Source organism: Biomphalaria glabrata, chromosome 15 (genome assembly GCF_947242115.1).
Source record: "Biomphalaria glabrata chromosome 15, xgBioGlab47.1, whole genome shotgun sequence".
NCBI lineage: Eukaryota > Metazoa > Mollusca > Gastropoda > Planorbidae > Biomphalaria > Biomphalaria glabrata.
This window is the reverse complement of record NC_074725.1, coordinates 13,862,043-13,888,513: the sequence shown is the minus strand read 5'-3', so window position 1 is coordinate 13,888,513 and position 26,471 is coordinate 13,862,043. Positions and strand designations below refer to the sequence as shown.

General features: G+C 36.0%; 1 protein-coding gene across 7 annotated transcripts in view; it reads left to right on the top strand.

Moving 5' to 3' along the window:
• Window positions 1–25,105, top strand: part of LOC106055668 (fibronectin type-III domain-containing protein 3a-like) — a 116,008-nt gene extending 90,903 nt beyond the window's left edge. For all 7 annotated transcript variants that reach the window (XM_056012993.1, XM_056012992.1, XM_056012994.1 and 4 more), the window contains exons 5-24: window positions 3,800–3,946; window positions 4,155–4,288; window positions 7,958–8,106; window positions 8,252–8,311; window positions 8,731–8,872; window positions 9,415–9,593; window positions 10,573–10,732; window positions 10,820–10,906; window positions 11,831–11,969; window positions 12,411–12,476; window positions 13,527–13,639; window positions 13,848–13,953; window positions 14,832–15,004; window positions 15,514–15,705; window positions 15,973–16,047; window positions 16,446–16,699; window positions 16,900–17,100; window positions 17,997–18,163; window positions 18,694–18,827; window positions 19,471–25,105. In XM_056012993.1, coding sequence (XP_055868968.1) covers window positions 3,800–3,946; window positions 4,155–4,288; window positions 7,958–8,106; window positions 8,252–8,311; window positions 8,731–8,872; window positions 9,415–9,593; window positions 10,573–10,732; window positions 10,820–10,906; window positions 11,831–11,969; window positions 12,411–12,476; window positions 13,527–13,639; window positions 13,848–13,953; window positions 14,832–15,004; window positions 15,514–15,705; window positions 15,973–16,047; window positions 16,446–16,699; window positions 16,900–17,100; window positions 17,997–18,163; window positions 18,694–18,827; window positions 19,471–19,851 — 3,059 coding nt within the window. In that variant the 3' untranslated portion in view covers window positions 19,852–25,105. The remainder of the gene's footprint in view (window positions 1–3,799; window positions 3,947–4,154; window positions 4,289–7,957; window positions 8,107–8,251; window positions 8,312–8,730; window positions 8,873–9,414; window positions 9,594–10,572; window positions 10,733–10,819; window positions 10,907–11,830; window positions 11,970–12,410; window positions 12,477–13,526; window positions 13,640–13,847; window positions 13,954–14,831; window positions 15,005–15,513; window positions 15,706–15,972; window positions 16,048–16,445; window positions 16,700–16,899; window positions 17,101–17,996; window positions 18,164–18,693; window positions 18,828–19,470) is intronic.
• Window positions 25,106–26,471: the final 1,366 nt, after the last annotated feature.

Genomic DNA, 26,471 nt, shown 5'->3' with positions numbered 1-26,471 from the left:
AAATCCCCAAGGATTAAATAAAGCCGGGGGAGTTGTTTCAATAGGTCCTCCATGTCTGTTCGGTTTAATGGAGCGCCTGGTGGTAGATACAGGCTGCAGCAAGTGATAACCTTGTGAAGGGTTATCCTAGCTGCTACGGCCTGTAGTGTGGTCTGTAGTTCTACCCTCATGGGGGATGCTATCCTTCACAAGGATACAGACTCCACCTGATGCTCTCTCTGCATCCTCAACATTCTTGGTGTAAGCACGGTAGCTTCGGAAGCTGATGCAATCTTTCAGAAATGTTTCCTGTAAGCAGACAGCTACAGGAGTCTCAGAGTCCATCAGTAGCTGCATTTCCTCGTAATTGGCCTTGAGGCCTCTACAATTCCACTGTACAATTCTGGAATCCATGGCTTATTCTAGACGACCTACTTGGAGCTATTTGGCCTTGGGAGGCCCCCGGAGGGGTTTCCCTTTATTCCAGTGACCTTGGTATTTTTATTCTTGGGTTTGGATGGAGAGGAGGACAACCCCCTTTTGGGGGAAGTCTTTCTCTCTGGAGAGGGGAGATCCCTCTGGTTAGAGCGGAGGTTATTTCCTCCTCTCTCACCTCGGGCATCCTCTCCGCTTTGATTTCTCCCCTTAGGGAGTTGGTCAACCTCTAACTCGGTAGAGGTTGGGGTGTCTGGCTGGGTTCTCTGAGGAGAACCTGTGTCAGACATGATGTCTCCGGGTTCTCCCGGAGTATTGGTTTTGACATGCTGCTCAGTCTCCATGCTCTCATCAGCGAGCACAGAGAACCTGTTCTTTGGCATGACAACAGGGCTTTCTTGTTTCTTCAGAGGTGTGTTCTTTGGCGGTGTTTTCTTCTGAGTTGGGGGAGGAGGAGGGGGTGGTGGGGTCAATGTGTCCGTCTGTGTGGCTATGGATCTTCCTTTCTTAGCAACAGCCTGGGCGTAGGTCTTTGTCAAGCCGAATTGGCCCTTGGGTAGGGCCAGTACAGCCGATTTCGCCTGGCTAAAGGTACATCCGTTTCTTGCCGTGTACTCCTGCACGGCAACCTCCTGTTTCCACACAGGGCAGTCCTTGGAGTAGGCTGAGTGGCCAGCTTGACAGTTTGGGCATTTGAACTGGGCTGTGCAGCCCTTGTCCTCATGACCCTCTCCAGCACATCTGGCACACACAGTGTTCCTCTTGCAGACTGCCGCGCCGTGTCCATAACCCTGGCACTTGAAGCACCTCATGGGGTTAAGTATGTAGGGCCTCACTGGAACTCGTAGGTATCCTGCCTTCACATACTCTGGCGGTGTCCTAGTTCCGAATGTGAGGATAATAGTGGCGGTTTTGACCTCCTCACCCTCCCTGCGCCTGGTAATGCGCCGGGCATGGGTGACTCCTTCAATGCCCTCCACTATTTCCTTCTCGGAACATTCCAGTAGGTCCCTAGAGCTGATTACACCTCTGCTGGTGTTCAGACTCTTGTGTGGCATGACTTCCACTTGGAGATCACAGAGTCTTCTGCATCTTAAAAGCCCATCAGAGTGTGTCTTGCTGTCTACTTCTACAAGGAGTTCCATTGTTTTGTGTAGCTTAGACACACTCTTGGGCTCTCCCACTACTGACTTGAGTCCCTTATAGATAATAAAAGGGCTCAACTTTGTCAGGCTTTTTCCCTCCTCTGTGCATCTAACCACCAGAAATGATGGCCAGGTGGCACAGCTTTTTGGGACCTCCTCTTTTTTATCATCAATTCGACGTTTCTTGCCCAGACATAGGTCTGGGGCAAGTAGTTTTGTGTGTGTTTTTTTGTCCATATATATTTTGGTTAATTCGGCACCTGTGCTCCCCACCCGCCATCGGGTCCAACAAGGGGACGGGCCATTCGGATGTCCAGAATGAGCCCGCCAGGGCTACACAGGTGCTATACTCAGTCAGCTGCTACATCGTACATGTGTCCGATACAGCAGCTCCCTGATTGACCCTCCAGCCACCGCCCTCCAGCATAGGTCGACGACCTATGCTGGTAGCTCGGCATGACCAGCCGGTTGACCCAGAGCGGGCCATCTGGGTCTCAGGTCTAGGGGAACTTGGAGCCAAAGTATTGTGTTGTTGTGGTTTATCCTCAGATAGCCACCACTCAAACACCAGGATCTCTTTATCCCCCCCTTACCCGTCGCAGTCCACGGCAAACGGACTGGTCTAGGACGTAGTGAGAATTTAAAGTTAAGGAGACAGTGTGATGATCAATGAAGGCAGACTTAGGAAAAGAGGAGGCAGACACAATGATAGAAAAGAAGTAGGGCACTATTGAGCTTCAAAAGTGCTAAGGAAAGAGGAGCGCAGTTTAACGTCATGTCTCGGGACGCGTGTACTATAATAGCACGTTGTTTTCACATCTAACGGAATGAATCAAGTGCATAAAAATATAAATAAACAAAGCAACCAATCGTCAAAGTTGAAGAAAGAATCTAGGTCACGCCTGCGCGACATGGCTGTACTGTTTGTTAGTAGTTGGTTGTTTTTTTTTTCCTTCACCCCAAAGTCTGTATGGCTTGTGCAACACAGCTGCACCTATTGCCACGTATTGAACACGGGTGTAAAGAAGGATAACTCATTAACAGTTGGGTGCAAAACTTTTTGTCAAAGTTACGAAAGTAGTTAATATTTATTCGTATACTGGATCTAGATCTGGTCTGTTTACTTTTAGCACGAAATACCCCATATCTCGATTGTAAGGTGACCTGATCGGTTGTCATTCATTGTCTTGTGTCAACTCTGCTCGATCAATCTAGAACATTTTAAAACACACACGATCTAAAGCCAACTGGTGCAGTGGTTGAGGTGTAGACTCGGGTTTGTTCTAGATCTAGATTATTCTAGATCTATTATTGGCTTATGTGCCACAGCTGCAAGGCCTCGAATCTAGATCTAGCCTAGTAGGTCTAAGTCTAGACCCTACTTCTTCTAGATCTACTCCATTTGCAATCTTGTCAAGATCTAGAGAGATATCAAAAACATCTTGTAAAAATAATAGTCTGTCTCGTAAACTACTTGGCCAACCAAGTTCTACTAGTACTTCTAATAGAGACAGAGAAACTAGATCTATACATAGACACTATCGACTATACTATATGAACTTTTGTCAACTTATACAAGTGACGACAACTTCCTATTGAAGAATCGCATATCAATGGAAGGTAGATCTGTTTTCATTTGTTTGCACTGACCAATATAAACAAAGTAATGTAAACTAAAACCTACTACAATATAGATCTAGTTTAGATGTTGGCTAGAATATAGATCTAGATATTAATAATATAATATTATTAATTGGGACTTTTGTGAGAATTTTGAAACTTATTCTCTTTAAGATCTCGATCTAGACATACAAAAATACAGGGTTTGAAGAGGAAGTGAATTAGAATTAATTAGATCTAGTATGATTAGGCACAAGATCTAAGACTACTAAGACTAAGAGATATATTTTAGCCAAATCTAGTAAATTCAAACATATTTTAAGACAGTAAAGCGTTGGCTGTTTTATTTATGCAATTTTTATAAACCTCTTGGTTTCATATGATTCATATAATGAAAACTAGGAATGACAAAATGATGATCTGTAAAAACCTGGTTTCATTAAACATGACAGACAAAAATGTATTTCATATTTCTAAAGTTAAAGCATATAGTCTAGACATTGATAGGCCTACACAAGTATACATTTGATAACATGCTGTTCTTTCAAACTGTATATAAGTTTGTGACGAAAATCTTCTCATCAGAAAATGTATATATGTGGTATTGTGTTTTGTTTCAGGGGCAAGCCCACCACTCAACTCCACAGATGACAGAACTCTCAGAACAAGAAACAGGGTCAGGAAAAAACTGCAACAGCGCCGTTTTAACACTAATGAAGGCATATACCCAACACAACCTCGGCCGTTCCCTGGAAGAAGGAATAGGGGTATAGTGTTTGAACTAATCCCTCCCCTCTCTGACAAAATAAAGTTCATTCATGTCTATTTAATTATTAATAATCATCTTTAAATAACAATAGTGAAGAATGTACTTGTCAAGTAAAGATTAAAAAAAAACTGTATTATAAGCCCATTATTATTGAAATGTATAGTTGACAAATTCAATCTATTATATGTGTAAATGTCATATTGCAGTAAATGGTGACATTGGGCTTCATGAACCCAGCCTAGTTCAAGGACATTGTATCACCCCAGAGAATGGTCCCATTGATGTGGAGGAAGAGAACTCATTGATAACACAATGTTTAAATACCATGCCTGCACCAAAGGTTTGTTTGTTTTTCCCAGTATAATTTCTTAACTCTGGCATTGAGGGAAACGAAGCCGCAGACAGAGAAGCAAAGAGAGCCCTAAATAATACGGTGTCAAGAACCCAAATTCCCTACTCGGACCTGAGACAAAGTATTGCCTCTGCCACCTATCGAGAGTGGCAGAACCAATGGGAGGCTGAGACTCACAGTAAACTCAGGCAGATTGTGGCGGATGTCAGGTGGCGGCCCACATCTAAGGGTCTGACAAGGCGTGGTAGCACGACCATGTCCAGACTTAGGATTGGCCACACCTACATCACGCACTCTTTTGTACTGAAGAGAGAGGAGCCCCCACTTTGTGAGTACTGTGACTCTCGCCTCACCGTGGAACATATCCTCGTTGATTGCCCCAGATACCAGGATGTCAGGGCGAAATATTTTAGAGCCACTAATTTAAATACACTATTTGATAATGTCGACCCTGGGAAGGTACTGGGCTTTATCCGGGAAGTGGGGCTATCTACGAAGATCTGATTTATGAATTTGTGAACATGCACTATTTACATTAGATTTTTACCAAATATTTAAATTTTTACTACCTTTACTATTTTAACTGTGAATAGACCTTGATTTTAATGATATGACTGTATAGAATCTGGCCCTTGTTGTTTAGAGAGAGAGGGATCCTTAAGGGACTGCAGGCACGACATGGCCTAAATTGTGCCGATGTGCCTCAAATCAAAAATCAAATCAAATCATTTCTTAACTCTGATATTACATTATTTGTAGTTCATTATTAAACAGTTAATCAGATGCTGCACCAATATGGTGATGATAAGATATCCTTTATGATATACCTCCCCCTTTATTCCCAACGGGTCTAAACAAGTGGTAGGGTCGAATGCAAACAATGAAGTAAACAGGATGAAACCTTCAACTAAATCAGGAACACCGGCGAAAGGCCGAAACAATCAAGATATGTAGTCGACACTGATGTTGGTCAACAAATATGTTTAATTATCAAGAAGGGAATAGTCCGATGTCAACTATGTCCGTAAACTACTTTTTATTCTTGCTGTGATAGGAAAAGCGTCTTGTCTCTATCAAATCTTAGAGCGTTCTTCTTTTTTAACAAACTTTACATCATCGTCGCTAAGTAAAACTTTTCCCCTATTCCCGAAACAAATAACTAAATCCTAATCATGTCATAACAGGTCATAGTCATGGAGAAAGATAAAAGCATGGAATAGTGCTAAACAAAACAAAAAATAAAAAATATTTCTAGTTCCGCATGATTATTATTGTTAGTCTAGATCAGCGGTTCTCAACCTTTTTAGCTCCGTGACCCCCGAACATAAAAAAAAATTTTTTCAAAGGTCTAGGTAAATGTGATTTAGCTAATGATATAAAATGGTTATCGAAATGTATATAACTAATATCTATGATGTTTATTTCAATGTTAGAAACGTATCATATTTTTTTAGTGTAAAAAAAATTTGTGCTTAATTTTTTTTTAAAAGCATATTATATAAATTTCATTTATTTATTTTTCTATTGCGTGTTTATAATATTCATGTTACATACATAATTTACAATTTAAAAAGTATTACTAATCATGGACAATGTGGTGACAGTATTTTCAAACACGCCAAAGTTGGTGTGAGGGTTAAGCATCTTTTTATTTCACCAGATTAGGAATTCACATTTTCTGCATCAAGTTTATTTCTGTATTTAGACTTGATAACTGACAGACAGAAAAAACATGTTTCATAAAGATACGGTGCTAGAAATAGAAGAGGAAGTCTTATAATCTTATATAGAACAGAATGACAACAAACAATTGATCCAGAATTGTGTAACTGACATTGAAGAGAAATATTTAGATGCATTGCTATTGACGTTGCTAACATGTGTCGATGAATCCTTCAGTGTGTTACGATGGATTCTTATGGTGACTCATTCTGTGCCAAACATAGGACATCAGACCGACATCCAAGCATACTTAGAGCATCATCTGTCCAACACCACAAATATTTTTCAAATTTAACCAACTTTGTCAATTACATCACGCGCTGTAGAGGTCGTTTATAGAGGTTTGCATAGAAATTAATCTTAAAAATCGCCATTATGTATATATCTTAAGCATACCGAAAGTAGTAAATGTGAACAATTTATAATGCCTCTAGATTCATAAAGTAAAGTTCCCCTTTCAGACCTTGTGGTCTATAGGGCAGATGATGTAAAGGTCATCTGATTCTGTGGCCTACGGTTAACGAGGGTGTCATGTGGCCAGCACAACGACCAACTGCCTTTACTCTTCCCCAACTAATGTAAGGTACCCATTAGAGCTGGGTGGACTCAGAGGCGCCCAAGGATCCCGAAATAAAAATACCAGTCTTCACCAGGATTCGAACCCGGGACCCAAGCGCTTTACCGCTCAGCATGGATCCATATAGCTGGATGCTAAATATTGTAAAAGAAGCAGGTATCATTTCCTTAATATCAGAAGACATTTCAACTAATCTCCAGTGAATAGACACTATTAGGTATGCAAATTGCACTAAATTTATTAATAAATTTGGCTCTAATCATAATGAGCAATGTCTTTGGCCACTGACAATAACTCCTTGGTAATAGTGTGAGGTTTTAGAACTCTAGCAATTCTGAGAGCCACCAAACAAAAAGATTCATAGGCTGATATGTTTTAATTATGTACTTGCCATCTGAGTGTAAACTAAACTACTGGATGTCGTTATCGGCAAAATTTGGACGTTTGGTCGTCCTCAATACATACGGCAGCTTCATTAAAAATATTGCATCGAAGTTTCTGAATTCCTGCTTGAACTATTGAAGTAAAACTATACCCTAAAAAATCTTCATTCTCTTTTCTTTTATTTACTTTTTTTTGTTCGAAGTCCGTGCTCACGAGTTGTTCCATAATGAATTTATTTCCTTTGACTATAATATGATGGCATATTATTAATTTTCTTCACTGCGTAATTAGATCTTCACCAAAGAACTTTTGATTCCTGCAATGGGGTTTCGATGCATTGATGGACAGTACTGTATTCTGCAACAACAGAGATGTGGTCTTCAACATCTATTTTTGAATGACAATTATAAAAAAAAAGAAAAACAAAGAAGAACCAATTAAAAAAAACATGTCTACTTTCAAACAAGGATGTTACATTCACTAAAAGTGCCCTCTGTATCCCCTGACAGTATGTCCCTGTTTATATTTGTCACTGCCACTTTTTATTATTTTTGTTTTCAGTGAAACACGATCGTTTCATAATTTGTTTGTAATAAAGCAATTTGAGTACTGGTCAATTTTAATACATAATACACTATGGTAAAAATATGCTTGTTACAACACATAAAAAAACAACTCTATTTTCCAATGGTCTTAGGTGACCCAGGCAAATGGTCATTCGACCCCCAAAGGGGCCGCAACCCTCAGGTTGAGAACCCCTGGTAGATCTATTACAAATTTAATTACATGACTGATCCAAACTAATTGATACAATTACACTTAATATAAGGTTTATTTGTTGTTGTTTTTTTAAGTATTTTGAATGTTTTTCTTGTTACATCACATAATCATGCTCATTTTTCAAGTTCTGATTGATCTAGTTTATTGAAAACTCTAGAATGGAATGTGTACTTTAATGTCCTATTTTCATTTAGGTGACAGACATTGAGGCCAGAAGTAGTTTGATCCAGTTATCTCCACCTGAAACAGATTGTTCTGAGTTAGATCTGGATCCATCAGATTTTAAATATGAATTACTGCTGTCTGACAAGGGCCGAGAGGCCAAGTACAAAACTGTCTTCTGGTTAGTTATTTAGTATTAATAGGAGACATTCTTTAGAAAATCTGTTCTAGGATTGTTTTTTTATCATTTTTTGGTTAGATATTATATGGGATTAGTTTGTAATATGATGTAATATTAACCATTATGCAATGTTGTCTTCTTCTAGTGGTGATGCAACTGAGATTACATTAAAAGATCTCAAACCTGCTACAGAATATCATCTCAAGTAAGTCATCCTATAGGAATTGAACATTTATTCCCTTCAAATATTGTGTTGTAATTAGAATGGACCTTGTTTTTAATCACTTGGCTGTGTAACATTTAGCTCTTGAGCTATAAAGGGGGAATAACCCTTGAAGGATTTATGGGCACAACATGGCCTAAACTGTACAGATGTGCCAAAATCCAAAATATCAAAATCAGAAATGATTACATCTTAGTCCAAAACTCTTACAGAGGAGAATGGTGGCAGGCAAGTTCAAACCCTAGACCATTGAGACAACAGACCAGAGCACAGGTTGCCATCCTTGTACTATTGAAAAAAAAAATTGCACTGTACTTAATTCCTTGCTAAGTGTTGTCTTTGAGTTTTCAAAATCACTTTAGGAGCAGCCATTAGTTTATTTACTGTGATTCTGTTTACAGGGTGTGTGCTGTATATGGTGATGAGTTGAAGGGTTCTCTGACAGAACCAGTCAATTTTACAACTCTACAGTGTGAGCCTGACCCACCCCAAGCCCCTAAACTGTTAAATAAAACCAAAACTTCTATTTCACTCAAATGGAATGTAAGTACCTGATGTCTACTTGATTCTCTTTAGTTAATAATTGCTTTTTTTTTTATTTTTTATTTGTATTTTGAACTAGCAATAAAATAAAATATGAATACTTCCAAACAAAATCATTTATATGAAACAATGGTATCTTAATAAGAAAAGGTGTGCCATCTGGTGTATTGAAAAGCGACTGAATTAACAGATCCATTTTTTTCAGAATGACTGATCTTTTTATATCCATTGATGTATTTTTAAACAAAATCTTTTCTGCAGATCTAAGTTTTCAAAACTTTTATGGATATTATATTTATTGTTCTTAAATCATTAAATTTGTCAAAGATAAAATTAATAAAATATTTTTTTTATAGTGAAAACCAGCTATTTGTTTCTATTTCTATCAGTCTGTCATGCTTAGATTTCAAAAACAAGAGGAAAAAAAATCTACTAAAAAGTTTAATTTAGACTATTTGGAATGAAAATTTTAATTCATACTTTTAAAATTAAATTCACAATATTACCAGAATTAACAAAACATATGTTTGTCCTCTATCCAGGCTACTTGTGAAAATGGGTCCAAAATCACAGCCTATTTGTTAGAATGTGACCATGGTCTGGGAGAAAGTAATTTCCGTGAGATATATTCAGGTCTTCAGCGCCAGTTTCGATTCACTCGACTCAATGCTTCCACTAGATATGTGTTCCGTCTTGCTGCTGTCAATTCTTTAGGAAGAAGGTATGATGTTTAACCCATTAGCTCCTTCTGCAGTTGGAAACGTTTTCCCGTTTTTGTCCTAAACCGTTGTAGAACGTTTCTAAAACCCCCTATTCAATAGACTTGTTTTAAACTTTTTAAAAACAAGATTTCTTCTAGTCTCGTTGCAAGCGTGATTACAAATAATTTTGGAGATTACCGATTCTATTTTTAATAAAATCGGGAAGGTTTTTATTTTTTAAATAATTTTTCAAACGAACAGGCCCATAGCCCCAGTGTATAAGCCCCCACGTGGGAAAATGAGTATTTTTGAAGTTTTTTATAATCTAGTGGTATTAAACGTATATATATTAAAACTAGACATATAGTTCTATTTTTTAAAGTTATCTGTTTGTTTATTTGTATTTGATCTTCAATTTGATTATTTTTTGCAAAATACATATTTTTTAGGATTTTTTAAATACGGAGTTATCCCTCCTTGCTTAGGACTTTGAAAGGGGTTTTTTGAACCGGAAATAGGAGCTATTGGGTTAAGAGATCAAATATTTTCTACTTGTTAACAGAGCTATAGGTCAGTTGCTTGAGGATTTCATGTAACAGGTCAAGTAGTTCCTCATGTTTATATTTTTGTGACCTGAAGTTAGGGATTCAGCCAGTGCAGAGAATATTTTTGTTTTTAGGATACGTTCCTATGATTATATATGTGGACCAAATCTTCACAATTAGGAACAAGTCTCTTTGTGCATTAATTAGTGTTTTTCTGTATCCAATTAACTTAATTGGATGTCTTAACTTCCTTTTGACTACTGTCTTTTGGTTATACTACACAAGGATACAAAAATAGACATTACATTAGTATGTTCTTACTTCATTTGCACTGTGTACCTTTATTGGCTTAAAGCATACATTTTGAGTGTATATTTGATTTGATTTTTGACAGCCTGTAATACCACTGAGAGAAGGAGACTTGAGTTTCTTAATGATTTTTTCTCTCTTTCAGTCCCTATAGTGAATCAGTAAGTACATTTACCAGTGGGTCAGTCCCATCCCAGCCAGATCCACCAATGCTGTCTGAGCAGTTTGTCTATGCCCTGACAATATCTTGGATACGACGTCCTAATGATGATGAGTTTTTGTTACAAATGGAGGATGAAACTACGGTGGGTACAATGTGTGTGTGGCAACCACTTTAATGTAGGCTCCCTGAATCTCTGAGCATTTAGATAATCTTCTTTTCTATCTTCCAGGGTCATGGCTTCATTCCTGTCTACAATGGACCAAATTTATCTTATATGGTAGCCAAGCTACGTAGGAATACAGAATACAAATTTAGGGTAAGTGCTTATTCTATTAGTATATGGTTAAAAATTGTTGTAGCAGATTTTCTTAACAGAAGCTAAGTGTTAATTGAAATATAAATCTTGACTAAACTTATAACTTTGCTAAGGAAGACAAATAAATAAAAGTAACATTGTTTGCAACACTTACTTACTTAGACCTAGGTCCTTCCACGCATTGGGCAGCAATCTGTCTCCATAAAGATCTGTTGTTGGCAATGTCTGAAGCCTCCTCCCACCTGGTGTCCACTGTTCTGTGGTCCTCCATGAAGGTGTGGCGCCAAGTAATACGAGGACGTCCCTGTTTGCGCTTTCCTCGTATTGTCCTCCATGTCATCGCAACTCTTGGTATACGTAGTTCATTTTGTCGTAGAACATGTCCGCAAACCTCATGCGGCGCTCTGTCACAACATCACTAAGTGTTCGACTCCCAGTTCGGCAAAAGATTTCCTTGTTTGAGACCCGATCTGTGTAACTGACTCCCAAAATCCGTCTCAGCCATTTTTGTTGATCCACATTTAGCCATCAATGACTTCCATGTTGAGATGACAATTGTGTTGAGAAGGTGTATTTTTTTCTCGAGCAAAATATCTTGACTTGTCCAAATAGGCTGCAGCCTTTGGAAAATGCTCCCTGCCTTTCCAATTCGGCACGCTACACCATGATAGGCATCCCCATCATTTGTTATGATGTTGCCTAGGTAAGTGAACTTGTCCAGCTCTTCAAGCTTTGACTCACCAAGTCTAACGGGGGCACCTTTTGCCTTATATCCCACTCACAAAATTATGGTCGTATCTAAGTTTATGCGGAGGCAACTTTATTGAATCTGTTTTGATTGCTTTGTATTGAAAGTTGTGTTATCTATTGATGATCAGGAAGGAAAATTTCCAGTAATAATGTGTCTTTGTTTGTTGTCCACAGTTAGCAGCCAAAAATGAAGAAGGCCAGAGTAAGTGGAGTGAAACAGTGTGCTATAAAACCTTGCCAGAGAAGCCCCACCCTCCCAGCAAACCTCAAATCAAAGGCAAGATCAACCCATACTCTTTTCGTATTACTTGGGGTGAGTGTTAATTATTGGTTTTATTGTGTGCTTGATATTTATATGTTTAAAGTTGTGATTATATTTGTTGTTTAGCCCTTGTTGGTGAACTCATGTATATGCAATACAACTACAACTATTACTAGCCATAAATTCTTTGCCTCTCATCTGTTTTGAGTCAAATAAGTTTGTGTACATTTTTGTTAGTTCATATCATTGGGGGGGGACAGGGTAAAGTTCTTGGCGTGTGGGTGTTAATCCTTGGATTTGTTTGTACTTTTCATAACTATTCACAATAAATAAAGTACTGGACAACTGTTGAATGTGGCTTGTCATAGAGCAGTCACACCATATACTGAAACAGATAAAGTGTACTTCTATTAGCCTACTTAAGTTAAACTCTTACTGTTGTTTACCTCTCACTACAAAGTAACCAGAAGGTAATTTGAACTTTATTTTCAGATCCTCCCTCAGACAGTGGTGGCACTGAGATAACCAAATATATTGTTGAACTGGATGATGGCCAGGGTAAGACAAGACACATTTCACATTATGCTTCAAGTCTTCTCTATAATACCCATCAAGTACATTTTAAATAATATAAAATATCCTATTGATTTCTGATCATTTATCTTTTCTATCCATACATACAAATTTTCATTCAACTAGTTCCAATATTTATTTATTTTTACTCTTTAACTGCTACCAGAAGGAGGTAATGGCTAGTTTGAATCCATTTTGTTGTTTCCCTAAATTTGATGTTGTGTAGTGAAGTGAATAAAACAGCTGATTGGGATGCATGGAAAGATGTGATGGGATAGTTCAACAAAGTGTCTCTATCTACAACACTCTTATCTTATTATCTTGTATTTTATCTTATCTTTCTAGTTGAAGTTAAAAATGTGGCAGGTGTCCACCATCCATCATGTTAAAATGTCAGACCTGTACAGCTCTGTATCAGCTGATATTTATAACATTAACTTACCTAACCAATTGTATTTTATTTTGTTGGCAATGTCTTGGGAAATTCAGCTGTACAGAAAATACACCCAACATACTTATAAAACATAGACAAGGAAAATGACTTGTTAGAATATTTGCAAAGAAGAAAAAAGTCATTGTAATGTATTTGGTTTGTTCTTTTTTTTAATCCATAAGCTATCTTGGTATTTGTATGTTTTTAAAAATGAATGTTTATTTCTTTAGATGTAAAAAGAGTCCGTAAAATAAGATATTTCCAAAAAAAAAAAAACAAAAAAAAAACTTGTAATTACAATTTTGATAGTTATTGATAATCATTGAATAATAGTAAAATTTCTGACTAATAATTTTCAATTTTTAAAAAACTATTTCAATATCAAAGTTACCAGTTAAAGTCTGCTCCACATCTTAGTAAATAAATGTTAGAAATTACCCTGTAGACCTCCTTTTACTCCCTTGTTCACAGTACTCTGCAGGCTTTTATACGATTGGGGGACTATGATCACACATGTCAATGATAATTAAAGAATGCTTTATTAACTTTGGATGCTTGAGTTTTCAAATCATGATTTTTATGGTCTTCATGTTTTGTTATAGGTTATGATACAGTCTATGAAGGTTCTGAGAGAGAACACATGTTTGATCACTTGACTCCAGGACATACATATCGTATTCGAGTGGCATCTTCCAGCATGGGGGGCAGAAGTGATGTAAGATTTTTATTTTATTTTTGGTTTATTTATTTGGTTTGCATTGGAATTAATAATAGTTTTACTGTTTGACAATTTAGCCTACTTATAATACTGCTCGTGTTAGCCTATCTGCAAGTCTATGTAGAGTGTCAGAGCAGCAGCACAATGTCTTTAAACATTTTTGTTTCTGACTTTTCACTTGTGGTATTTTGTTTTGTTCTATAAGTTCTCTGAGTGTTGTGTAGCTACCACACTACCAGTGCCCCCTGGACAATGCCAAGCTCCCAAACTTCAAGGCAAGCCAAAGGCTACTTCACTTCATCTGCGATGGGGTGAGTCTCATTTTGTTGATCTAAGATTAATTGATAATGTATGAGTTTGAGATAACAGTTGACTCTTGGAGAGATGTTGGGTTGCTGAAAATATTGAATTACCAAAATTTAGCTGTACTTCAAAGATATTCTCTTAGACTTTCAAGGTTTTAAATAAAAGGTGAAAAAGAAAAACTTATTTATCTAAAAAATACTAAACATACGATTTCAGCTTTCACATACTCTACTAAATTGCAATTTAAGCCTACTTACATTCTAAAAATATATGTACTAAGGTATTCATTGATTATATGAATTTATGTCTGCATCACCTCAGATTACTAATTGTGTCAGATCATTAAATGTCTATCAACAATTGACTGTATTTTATTTAAATTCTGTCAATGAAAAGAAACTTGTTTTCTGTTTGAGACCATTTTGACCTATTGCAGAATAGTGGTTTACACTTTGCCTTTCAATTTGTTATTCATTATTTTGGTTTTATGGACAGAACTATGTTAGGTTTTTAATTCTCTTTTCCATAACTTTTACTTATTGTGCCTTTTTATTAAATAACAATAATCTTTATCCAAAAGTAAAATCATCTTACAATTTGTGCATTACACCAAAGAAATCATCAATTATAACTATAGAAAACCAAAATATACATTCATAGCAGATTAACTCAGAAAATTTAAATGGGAAGTGTTTATAATTGATAGTTGAATTGTATTTAATGATTTGATTACCAGAGAAAAAAAAGAGTTTTTGTGTCTTTGTTTTTGTGATCCATGTCTTGTATCTCCTTTGTGATGGTATTGCCTCCTATGCTGTTCATTTTGAAATTAACATTGTGATGTATAAGTCTGTGGATATAGGTTTTTGTACATGTATTTCAGGTTATCCTGATTACAATGGTGGCTCCCAGGTGACAACATTTGCTGCTCAGATGATCTCCCCTGACAACACTTCTAGAGAAGTTTACAAAGGACATGATAGAGACTGTATAGTAGCAGGCCTGTTGCCTGGCAGACCCTATTTGTTCCAAGTCAGAGCTTTCAATAGAGCTGGGGTAAGAAGACATTGATTTGTATTATCTTGGGTGCCTGAGTTAAAATGAAGGTTTGAGTCCACTCAAAACTCTCCCATTTTAATCTGGTTTAAATTGGTCTAAAGAGTAGTGAATTAAAGTGTCATCTTGGAGCTGTGAGTCTGTAGTCAACACTTCTACAAGGATGACATGAAGCTCTTCAATATTAATGACCAACTACCTTTACTTTGAACAAATGAATGGTGTTTAGTCCTGGGTAGACTCGTGGAACACATTAGTAACAACTTTTTACTGGGTTAAAATGTATACCATCAGTTTGTTCATAATTGTTCCCATGTAAGGCTAAGGGTTTTGATGGAGGTATATTTGATGAACATATTAAATAGAAGTCTAAGATGAAGATGATTTGATCAAATTTGCATCATCTGTAGTTTTATTTTAACAATGTGAGAATCTTGGGGGGGGGACTATTCTTCTTCAATTCTTATGCAATAATGTTTGAAAGATGAAAACATTATTTAATTCTGCAGGCTGGTCCCTGGTCTGAACCACTAGAAGTAGTGAGTGGTGCAGGAGTCCCAGATAGCCCTCGGGCCCCCCAGGTTTCTTATAGATCAGCACATAGTGCCCTCATTTCCTGGAGCGAGCCTTGCAACAATGGAGCCAGTATCACAGAGTACCGCTTGGAGTGGCAACAAAAATCTGAGCCAGATTTTACTCAGGTAAGTCAAAGAAGCAAAAGCCTAGATATCAACATTCCCTTTTAAGTTAAAATGTGAGATTAGCTTGGAGAATTAAGTATTTTAGAAATGCTTGATTTTAATTTTTTTTTTAATGTGTTTACCTTACTTGTATGTATCAGAAGTTAAATTTAAATGATTCCTAGGATGTTCTGATAGTGTTGCTCTATATTGTTATGTCATGGTGACATTTTTTGCCTTATTGACTGATTCTTTTGTTCTAATGGTAACATCGTTTTTATCTACCAGTTGTATTCGGGACCAAATGTCAGTTTTGATGCTAAAGGATTAATTCCAGCCACAATGTACACATTTAGAGTTCAGGCAAGTCATTTTTATAAGGAACTTTGACTAGCAGTCTGAGGTCTCAAATATCTGATTTAACTGATCAAAATTGGGGAGAGTGAAAATCTTTGATAGTAACAGTATTTAGTTTTCACAAACAAGGACGTTTGTAAACAGGGTCAATTGGGCATCTTGAAAAACTCCTGATATATGTATTATCAATAGACTGACTGATATACATTTTGTTAAAGAATTAAATCTTTGTCAGTCAAATAATTTAAAATGGAAATACTTAACAATATAATCTGCTGGATCTTACCAAAACGGGGCTGATTCACTCACTCACACGTCTTAAAAAGAAATAGATTTTGAAAAAGAAAGAAAATGTCAATCTTCCAAACTCAACTAATAGAAAGTACTTCTGTTTTGATTTGCAGGCCATCAACAGTGCTGGAGCAGGTCAGTTCTCTGCACCCACGCAATATGTCACACCTCCTTCTAGCCCATCTCCCATTGTCACAATCAAGGTGCAAGCCAATGCCACATCTGCACAGCTGACTTGGCGAGAGCCCAACAACAATGGCAGTGACATCACATCCTATAACATTGATGTAAATGATAAGCCATTGATATCTGTGGAACCGTTGACAGAGTATCGTCTGGAGGACCTTGCCCCAGAGACAACCTACAAGTAAGTTCTGATAGACTACAATTAACAATTAATGTCAGTGTAGCTTTCATGCTGTTAAACCAAGTGGAATTTAAAAAAAAAAAATTAATGGGAGAAAAAAAAACTTATTACAGACAATTTGCATCTTTAAATTAAACCTGACCCCTGACCTGTACAATATGTCTGATATTGTAATAGTCTTACCAAATGAAATCTTTCAGAATACGTGTCCAGGCTGTGAATGGTATTGGTGTTGGTGCCTTTAGCTCAGTGGTGAAGTGTACCACCAAAGCCCTTCCCCCATCACCCCCTCGACTAGAGTGCGTCTTGCCTGCTCCCACATCTATCAAGCTGAAATGGGGTGAAGGCCGCAATCCTGACCTGTTGACCTATACACTGGAGATGGAAAAAGAAGATGGAAGGTAAGCTGAACATTGTTAGGTGTTTAGGAGTTATCTATTGGATTTTGATATACTATTTAAAAAGTACTTGGGAACATTGAGTGACTTTGAATTTAAGTGTTTGGATTATATTGAATCCTGAAGGAATCCTACAAAGTTATTTCCCTCAAACATAATAGTATTACATATTAATAATTTACTTTAGATTTTCAATATTGCTTTTGTTAGAAACAGCTTTCTTGGGCATTGTTTTTTTGTCTAATTTGGTTATTTTTTATTCAGTTGCAAAGAAATTGAGGATGCCATTCTTATTAGAACTTTTTAAAAAGCGTCATAGCTAATAGTGATTACAAGGCAATTTATATTGTCTTGTGTGTGCATGGCTGTGAGAGAGAGTGGAGTGGGGGAGGTGTTAATTAGCCAGTCTTTGTCAGTGGGCACACTCAGCCAGATTAGGTGTTGATGCCTATACATTATGTAACCTGCCATGTACCCAGCACACATGCACAAAAAAAGGGATGCTAGAAATTGATGGATAGCAGAGTGTTGAAGGACTGTCTGCTGATTTGTTATGGGCTGGTCAAAATGGTGCCCAGTACAAATAAATGTTTTCAAGTTTTATTAGAATAGCAGGCCTTGCCTTAGGATAAACTATAGAATCATAGAAAGAAAGAAAAACAATAAGAGAATTTAAATTGGCACACCTTTGACTGAAGATTGAAGTATCTGGATTCCACTGTACTTCAAATAGCTCTATTCTGTCAATGGCAATTTAGCAATTTAGTAGACTTAAATTACACCATTTGTTGTTACTAGTTTGATATGACTTGTGACTCAATTTTGAAACAGAAGTTTGTTATAGAAATTTAACAAGTAGAAACGTTTAAATGTTGTTCTCACGTTTTATATTGTTTCAGCTTCCAACCGGTGTACACAGGACCAGCACACACACATAAAATTACGCGCCTACAGGAGCTGACCACCTATGAATTCCGTATCTTTGCCAGTAATGATGCTGGCAGTGGACCATACTCTGATACATATTCTTTTACGACTACCAAGTCTCCACCTCCACCACTTAAAGGTATATGTCTAGACATTTTGTTTCTAAAACATGTTTAATGACTATTCTGATTGTTCCTAAGAGCATTAAGATGACAAAGTATAAATCCGGGTGTATGAGTAGGCATGCATTTCCTGTTTTACTATTGTCTTCTTTCTTTCCTGGTTTGATTTAAACATTGTAAATTTAAGTTTTAAAAAAAAAATCATCATCAAATGCATTTTAGAATGTATGTATTAAAAAACCCTGTGGTTTCTTAGGAATGGAACAAATTATGGATGACTTGATGACTTGATTTGACAATGTCTTGTCAAGGTTCCTTTATTTTACTTGCAAATATCAGACGCTTAGGTTGTCAGAACTAGAAGCCAGAAAAATATTTGTGTTTCACCTTATGTTATAAATTACATATATTCCTTCAAAAGAGAAGATAATTATGTCCTAATTGTCCCAAATAAAAGTTGTCTACAAAAATTGTTAATAGTCTAGTTGTACAATAGGTATTGACAAAATGTTAATTAATTTTTTTTTCAAACATGATCTTTCCCCAGCACCTAAAGTTCATGGACTAACTATGTCTGGATGTACATTAGAATGGCCGAGTGTCAAGCCAATGGGAGCTGATGCTACAGCCTACATCTTACAACTTCTCTGTCTCAATGGTAATGAAATGGAGTACAAGCAGGTAAATAGAAGAATTGTTGTCAGTCTTTATCTCACGTTTTGTTTTATCTTAATAACTAAAGGATGGCTAGATTTGATTTTAATATTCCAATGAGAAGCATTTCCATCTAGACTTTAGAAGGTGGTGCATAAAATATTCCAGAACATTAATTTAATAAGCTCTTTAATTAATAGAGCCTACATGTAAAAATACCCAAAGACTATATTCTGTCAACATAAATATTTTCTAGTCCTTCTCTTGCCACATTTAAATTTTCATTTTTATGCTTTGAAAAATGATAATGTTCAAACTAGAGTTTTCTCAGTGTGGCCAACAAGCTAGTCATTCTGTTCTCAGTGTGGCAACAAGCTAGTTATTCTTTTCTCAATGTACAGCAACTATCAAATTTCTAGAAAAATCATTGGAGCTATTTTCAAGAATTGCCTCCACCCACCCTTTACTCAGGTTCCACTCTGAAAGTGTGACTTGAATAAAGGTATTATAAAAAGATGTCGTTTTTTTTTTCTATCATAGATTCAATTACTGGTAACAAAAGTCTTTCCTTGTTTGTGTGTTTTGTGTTCATGTTGTTTATTGTTCATGTTGTTTTGTTTGAGTAAGTCCTACTTTGTTTCATTTTGATATTTGTCTTTTTATTTATCAGATTTATAAAGGACCCAACACACAGTTTCATATTGATGGCCTTCTACCAAACACTGACTACCAAGCCAGAGTCGCTGCTGTACGTGTCTCGGCTGACAACACTGGTGACATTGTGGGAGCCTTCAGCCCTGGTGTTCTCTTCTCTCCTGTGACCCCAGAGTCACCCAAGTCCAGTGTCCACACCAGCCCCAACAAGGAGGGAACGCTAGAGGAGACCAAGCCCTGGACTGACCAACAGAAAGCTGCATTAATTCTGTGTGTTTTTGTGTTGGTCTGCATAATTTCTGCCATATTGTGTCAGCAGTTGATTAGCTACATGTCAGGCACAGAGGAGTCGCTCTATACGCCTGTCTCTCCTTCTCCTTCTGATGGTGGTCAGTAGTTGGATATGTCTGTCTCCCTCCACCGCCCCTTCATTTCCTGGTGATAATGGCTGGCACAACATTTGACTGTACATGGATGATGGGACTGGGTATTGCATGTTTTAATTCCCTTCTTTTCATTTTTATTTATCAAAGATTGTTTGAATGTAACCATTATTCTCATTTTTATTCTAGTTGTTTGGGTCAGGGCTCCAACCTTATGTTTTGTGGCTTAATGCCATTTTACATTTTATTTATTTATTTTTTATTTTTTTTTTGCAAAAGTGATAGATGTTCTAAATTACTGAATTTGGACTATGACAATGTTTATGAAGTACAGATTTATAATCAAAGATCAATGAAGGTTTGGGCAATATATAGGTATTATTTTGTACATGTATGAGGGCTGTACATAAACATGAATAAGTTTATGTGAAGATTGAAATGCATAGAATTCAAATGGTATCACAACTTTAAACAAAAAATGGATGTTGTAGTCCACTGAGTGTAAAATGAAGGCCAGTCTTGTGATATAAACAAAAAAACAAATGAAATATAATCATATATATTAACTAACAATTATCCTCATTACAGTTTATGCTTGCTCTATAGGTACATTTGTACTAATACAATTGTTACTGGTCAAACTATTTCTGTGAAATAAAATTACACAATAATTTTTTACTTGTGTTTTTATCAAAGACAATATTTTTATCATGTTTTAGTGTTCTAAAGTTTTAAACTCTCCTCCCCCTAACAGCCCTCTCTCAGGCTTAAAACTTTTTTTGTTCTGAGAGCCTTGTTATTGTTTGTTATATTGCATTGAATGCTCTATTATTTTCCCAATGTTATACACATAACACACAAATTGTTCAACGGGTAGTTTGTCAGTGTCAGACTCAAGTGTATGGAACACACATAGGCCTTGGTGTCCTCTGAGAGCAACAGTGTTGAGTTTCTTAGATCTAAGCAAATTTCTAAACTAAATGTTTGAGCAGTTAATAATATACAAATATAAAAGTATTGATAAGATTTAAATCCAGAAAAGCCAATAAATCTTGTGTGTTGAATAATCTAGGAGTTATTACCACTTGTAGTTGCTAACTTCACTTAGTGTATAGCCCACTGAACTCTTTCACTAACTCAATCACACTACACTAGACCGTCAATTAAATCACACTACTATGAAAATACACTTAGTTGGCCACAAGTGTATATGTGATCCCCATCCAAATTACTAGGTAGGCAAGAGTCCCATTTTAGTATGAACAGTACAGTGGTTCTAAAGTTCGTCATTTGCAGGTCGTAGTAAACTTTGTGCTTCTCTTATACCATTAAAAAATAAATGTTTTATAAAAAAAAATAAAAGTTGAGAATTATATTTTTAGATTTTGTTTGAGCTCCATGGGCTTAATACAGAATTAAGTTTCACAAATACACTCATCACTACAAAAGTGAACTAACAAGAGAGCACACAATATATCTTGCTCTCAGAGGACCTTCAGGTGTAGACGTGTTTCCAATGTCTTGTCACAAATGATATAAATATACTGTTGACTATCAACTAAATATCTTGGCTTGTAACTATAAACCCTCTACTAACACTGAAAGCATATATATATATATATTATAGTCAATTTATATCTGAATGGAAAGAGCTGGTCTCAAACCATATTGTTTCATGATCATCTTTAGCTAGGCTAAGAAGTTTTGCTCTGGTTGTCCAGATTTTTTAACCAGACAATGTAAAATATTTTTCAACTACAAGTATATTGGAATTACGGTAGTGTTTCTATGATACATAAGGCTAGTCATACAATGTTTAAATTAATATCCACTTCAGAAGGTAACTGAGTTACATTGCACAAATCTAGTGAAATTGTTAGTTCATAAATACAGGAGTATCTGCCACTTAGCTGATTTGGTTTTATTGTAGACTACTATGCATATATTTGTGTTCTCTCAACTGGCTAGAGCTGAGTCAAATGGAATGGTCAAAGTTGTGGCACAAGTCCAGACTTGATCTCTTTATGCTTTTGTTGATCAACACTGGAAATATATTTGACTGGAAAATAGCTTGGAAACTTATTCATAATTATGGTCAAGAGCTTTGAAAATTAAAATGGATTTTGGCTTTTTTTTTTTTTTTTTTTTTTTTTTTTTTTTTTGTTATGTCTGTTGGTCTGTGATAGGAATCGGGATCAAAGCAAAATGTTATATTTTGTGGCACAATTATTTGTCAATTAGCCTTTATCTGATTTTGAACAACATTTTGTGTGTGTGTTGGTTTCATTTGTGAGTGTGCATTATCTGAATTGTTTTTCTCTGTGTGAGGGTTTCCCCACAATGTATTTGGATATATCACTTTCTATAACTCTGTTTACCAACCCCACTTGATGGGATGAAATTTATCTGCGTTTAGCATGATTGGAAAATGAAACAACTGAAACTACACTAAGGCTATTGGAACCATTTTGAATTGACAAGACAATGTTGGACTCCTCGGCTGCTAGGTTTGTCTTTGTTCAAAGTAGCTGTGGGAAAGATTTGTTGTGAGCAATCCACACAGTTGTAGGTGAATCTAGGCAAGCCAGTCAAAATGATTGCAGGAAACAAAAGGAGTTGGGTGGCCAAGTGTACATCTAACTATTTGAACATCTAATATGTTAAAGTCATGATGGAGCCTCTGGGATTTTTTGCTCTTACTGAAGTCCCTTTATCCAAATGGGTCCATGCAGACAGTTGGTCATTTTGCTGGCAACACAATACCCTTGTAAACTGTTGGCCATGCAGACTGGTGACTTGGACTGTGTCTTGATGCTCATTTTTATTATAACATTAGGAGGCACTGAAACTAATCCATCCATTGTTTGTCTTGTGCCTAGAACTCCAGCAGACCATGTTGTGCTATAGCACCAGTCAATCTTCTCTTTACAGCCCAAAATGTTCATGAACATTTTTCTTTTTTGTCCTTTGTGCTAATTTTCTCTTGGAGGGGGGTCATCCATTTTTGTTGTTGTTGAAATGTCTTATGAATCTATTGTCTTGTGTCTGTGTATTTAAACGGTGTACAGAACACTTCAACTAACTCTACTACTAAACATAGAAATACTATATAAATATATATATATATATATACACAAATGACTATTCTCCATGATTATTTTCACCATGCAATTGTCAACAAGTTTAGAACTGAGACGGTTCTTGGACTACTGTATATAGACTTGTGAATGTGGTCTCTCTGTTGGTTCCATTTGTTTTTCTCAACTGTAACCTGCTTCACTATTTATTGACATGGATGTCTTGTTGCTCTATAGACAAGCAAAAAAAAAAAAGATGTTTAAAAAAAAAAAGAAGCTTTGTGGTTACTTACCTTGTTTAGTTTATATCATAAATAAATATTATATAAATATATATATTATATATACATATTCTATACATAAAAAAATTAACTTTTTTTGTTTTGTTGTTAACAATTGTATGTTTGACCACACTTGTATGGCTAGTATGTTGACTAGTACATACAGCACCATGACAACATGGCCTGTCCAAATGATTTGTTGAAAGTGTTTGCCAATGGAGGGGGTCATGGGTCAAAGTTGTCTACATTTTGCATGAAAGACTTTTGGTTTAATGGTGAGTTGAACAGTGATGGCAAACATCAGCATTTCTTCATCCATCAACCCTTACATTCTGTACACTGCAGGTCACCAATTCATTCATTTTTTAGTTTGCTGGTTGGTGTCTTGCTCTATTCTCTCATCTTAAAGGGTATTTTGGAATGTCCTCAACAAAATTGTTTTTTCCTGGCGTCACTCTGTACACCAGTCATTTATTTATCATTGTGCAATTCTCGGACTAAAATTGTTTTATTATGTACTGAAGTACTATTTTCTGTTTTGTTGGGGTTGTTTTTTTTTCTGTTCTAAAACCTGTTTTGATTTCCAGTTTTGTCTAGTGATTTTTAGAACTAAGCAACTTGTTTGTAAATGTATTGACTTGTAGTGACTTCACTATTGCTCACTATTAATAAGCATGTGTTAGTGATCTTGTTGAATGTAACACATTTCTTTTCCTTCTCTCTTGGCTTTAATATGGGACATGACTCTACAAAAAGAATTGGTCTATTTAAGGTTTGGAATGACCATTGCTTCTATCATTGAATGAAACTTGTTCTCTAACCAAACTAGGATCCAGCCAGACTTAACAGTTAGAGCTCTTATTAGTAATCTGCTCAATATAGTGTTCTAGTGGAGTTGGAGGACAGCCTGACTCTGGTTTGTGTCACCTCTGCGGAGCAGTTTAGGGCCAACACAAACATTGCTAAGCCATTGGTGTTGCCATTTGTAAATACAGTCCAATGTATTTGGTTCAAAGTAATAATTTGTTGTTGTTTTTGTTTTGTTTTGTGTTAACCTTGTTTTTTTTTCTTTTATCTCTTTCATTTTCTTTGCTTTGTGGACTCTATTTTGTTTTTCTTCCTAGTTTCTTTTTGTTGTTGTTGTGTCTGTCTGTCTGTCTGTGTATGTGAAAAGTTGTAGTTCAGTTGATAAGGAACAAACAAATGTCTAATTCTACAAATCTCTCAAGTCTGTGGTCAGTACACATTTTATCCCCAAGATATTTTGTTGATACAGTTGTATATGCTGTGTTCAGAACTAGTCAAAATCATGTTGACTCAATTATGTTTTTATAATTAATTGTAATCTTTTTTTTTGTTTTGTCAAGAAACTTTTTTTTGTATCACTCAGATTTTTTTTTTGGATTTGACTTATGAAATACAATTTTTTTTTTAATTTCAATTTTCAAATCATTCAAAAAAACTTAGAACAGAAAATATGAATTGTTTTGTAGAGAAAAAAATCAATGCACACTCCCTACTTTATTAGGAGTAGTAAAATGTTAAAATCTTACCAACTCTAGAAAATGTACAATCATGTTATTCTTATGAAAGATATTTTTGACTAATTTGAATTTGATGATTTGTGCAGTTTATTAAATGAACTGTCATACCTGTATTTTTTTTTTTTTTGCTAAATCTTTGTGATTGGGGTTTGTAGTAGCTCTTTGGATCAAATTGTGTGATATGTCACCAGTTTCTTGACTACTTTGTTTATTTGATTCTGATTTTGTCTTTGTTCTTATGGCTTATACCATGGATAGTGTCGTACTGTATAGTTTTCAAAGCTAAGATCATTTGACTGTTTACAGCTTAATCTTCAAATGTCACATGTAAGAGCGCAATGGATTAAAATTTATTCTAATATTTTACTTTGTCTCCGTGCTTCTTTGTCCTAGTGAAATAGTTTCATCATTTTAGATTGCTAGTCTTAGATCACTTGTGTTTTAGCCACCTGAAACAGACTATTGTAAGGAAGGAAGGAGAAGGTGACGCCCAACAGATCCAGAATGTTGACAGCTTTGAAAACTTGATCCTGCAAGCTTACTAGTGAAAGTGCTGTAAGGTAATGTGAAGTCAACTATCTTGGCTTTAAATCTGGGTCATGGTTTCAAGAGCTCGCTCCAATTTGTTATTCTTACTTCTTGAGAATAAATCATTTGTTTACAATGATAGTAAAACAAAAAACTCGAAATGGTTTCATAGCAGTAAGTGGGGGGTATTGTTACCCTAGTATACTCTATGGTAGCACTACAGGTCATCAGACTCTAACTGCTTTAAAAAAGGTTGACATGTTTATGCATACAAAAGGAACACTGTGTTTATCTTGCTGTAAGACCAAATGTTGCTTGTGCACTTATGATCTACTTTCAAACACAATCAAGCATATTGGGAAATCAATTTTACAATATACCTGATGTGTCCAAGGCAGTGCAAAAGTTTTTTAAACCAATGCATATAGTTTTGGGAGACTGAATAGCCTTAGCACTTATTTAACTGCCTCCATTTTTGTTACTTATGGTTTATACGTTTGTACATATAATATGCATACTTAATTTTAGAACTATAAGGTTTAATTTCAGGAAAAATAGAAATAGCTTTTGCATCTATTTCAAGCATGATTAAGGTAGTTATGAAAATCAGATTTTCATAAACGCTTTAGTTTTTTGAGATCTAAATGGAACATCACAAAAAAGGCTTTTTCTCTGGGGGCTGCTAAAAACTTAACATGACAATACTTCTATTATGACCTCCCTCCGTGGCGAAGCAACAGAAATTAGATGAATTCAATGTAATTAGCTATGGTCGAAATGATGTTGCCCACACAGCTGTTGCCCCCTCTCCATGCAGCTGATATGTCCAAAGAAATGGCATGTGTCGAAACAAGTTGGGATCAGCTGTATCGCGGGTTTATGTCAAATACTGAACCATGATCTTTAATACAAAACCTAATGAAACACTGAACCATGATTTTTAATACAAAATACAAAACCTAATAAAATACTGAACCATGGTCTTTAATACATAATACAAAACCTAAAAAAATACTCAGAAAGACACAAAGATAAAGGTTCATTTCTTGTTCCATATGCAAGACATATAGCTCACAATGAACATGATCTCCAGAACGCTGCCGCTTCTTTCGGTTTATCTATAAACATTGGGAAAACAGAAGTCATGTTCCAAAAGTCACCCAATAAAACACTCAGCCCCAAAGATCACCGTAAACAGGCAGCC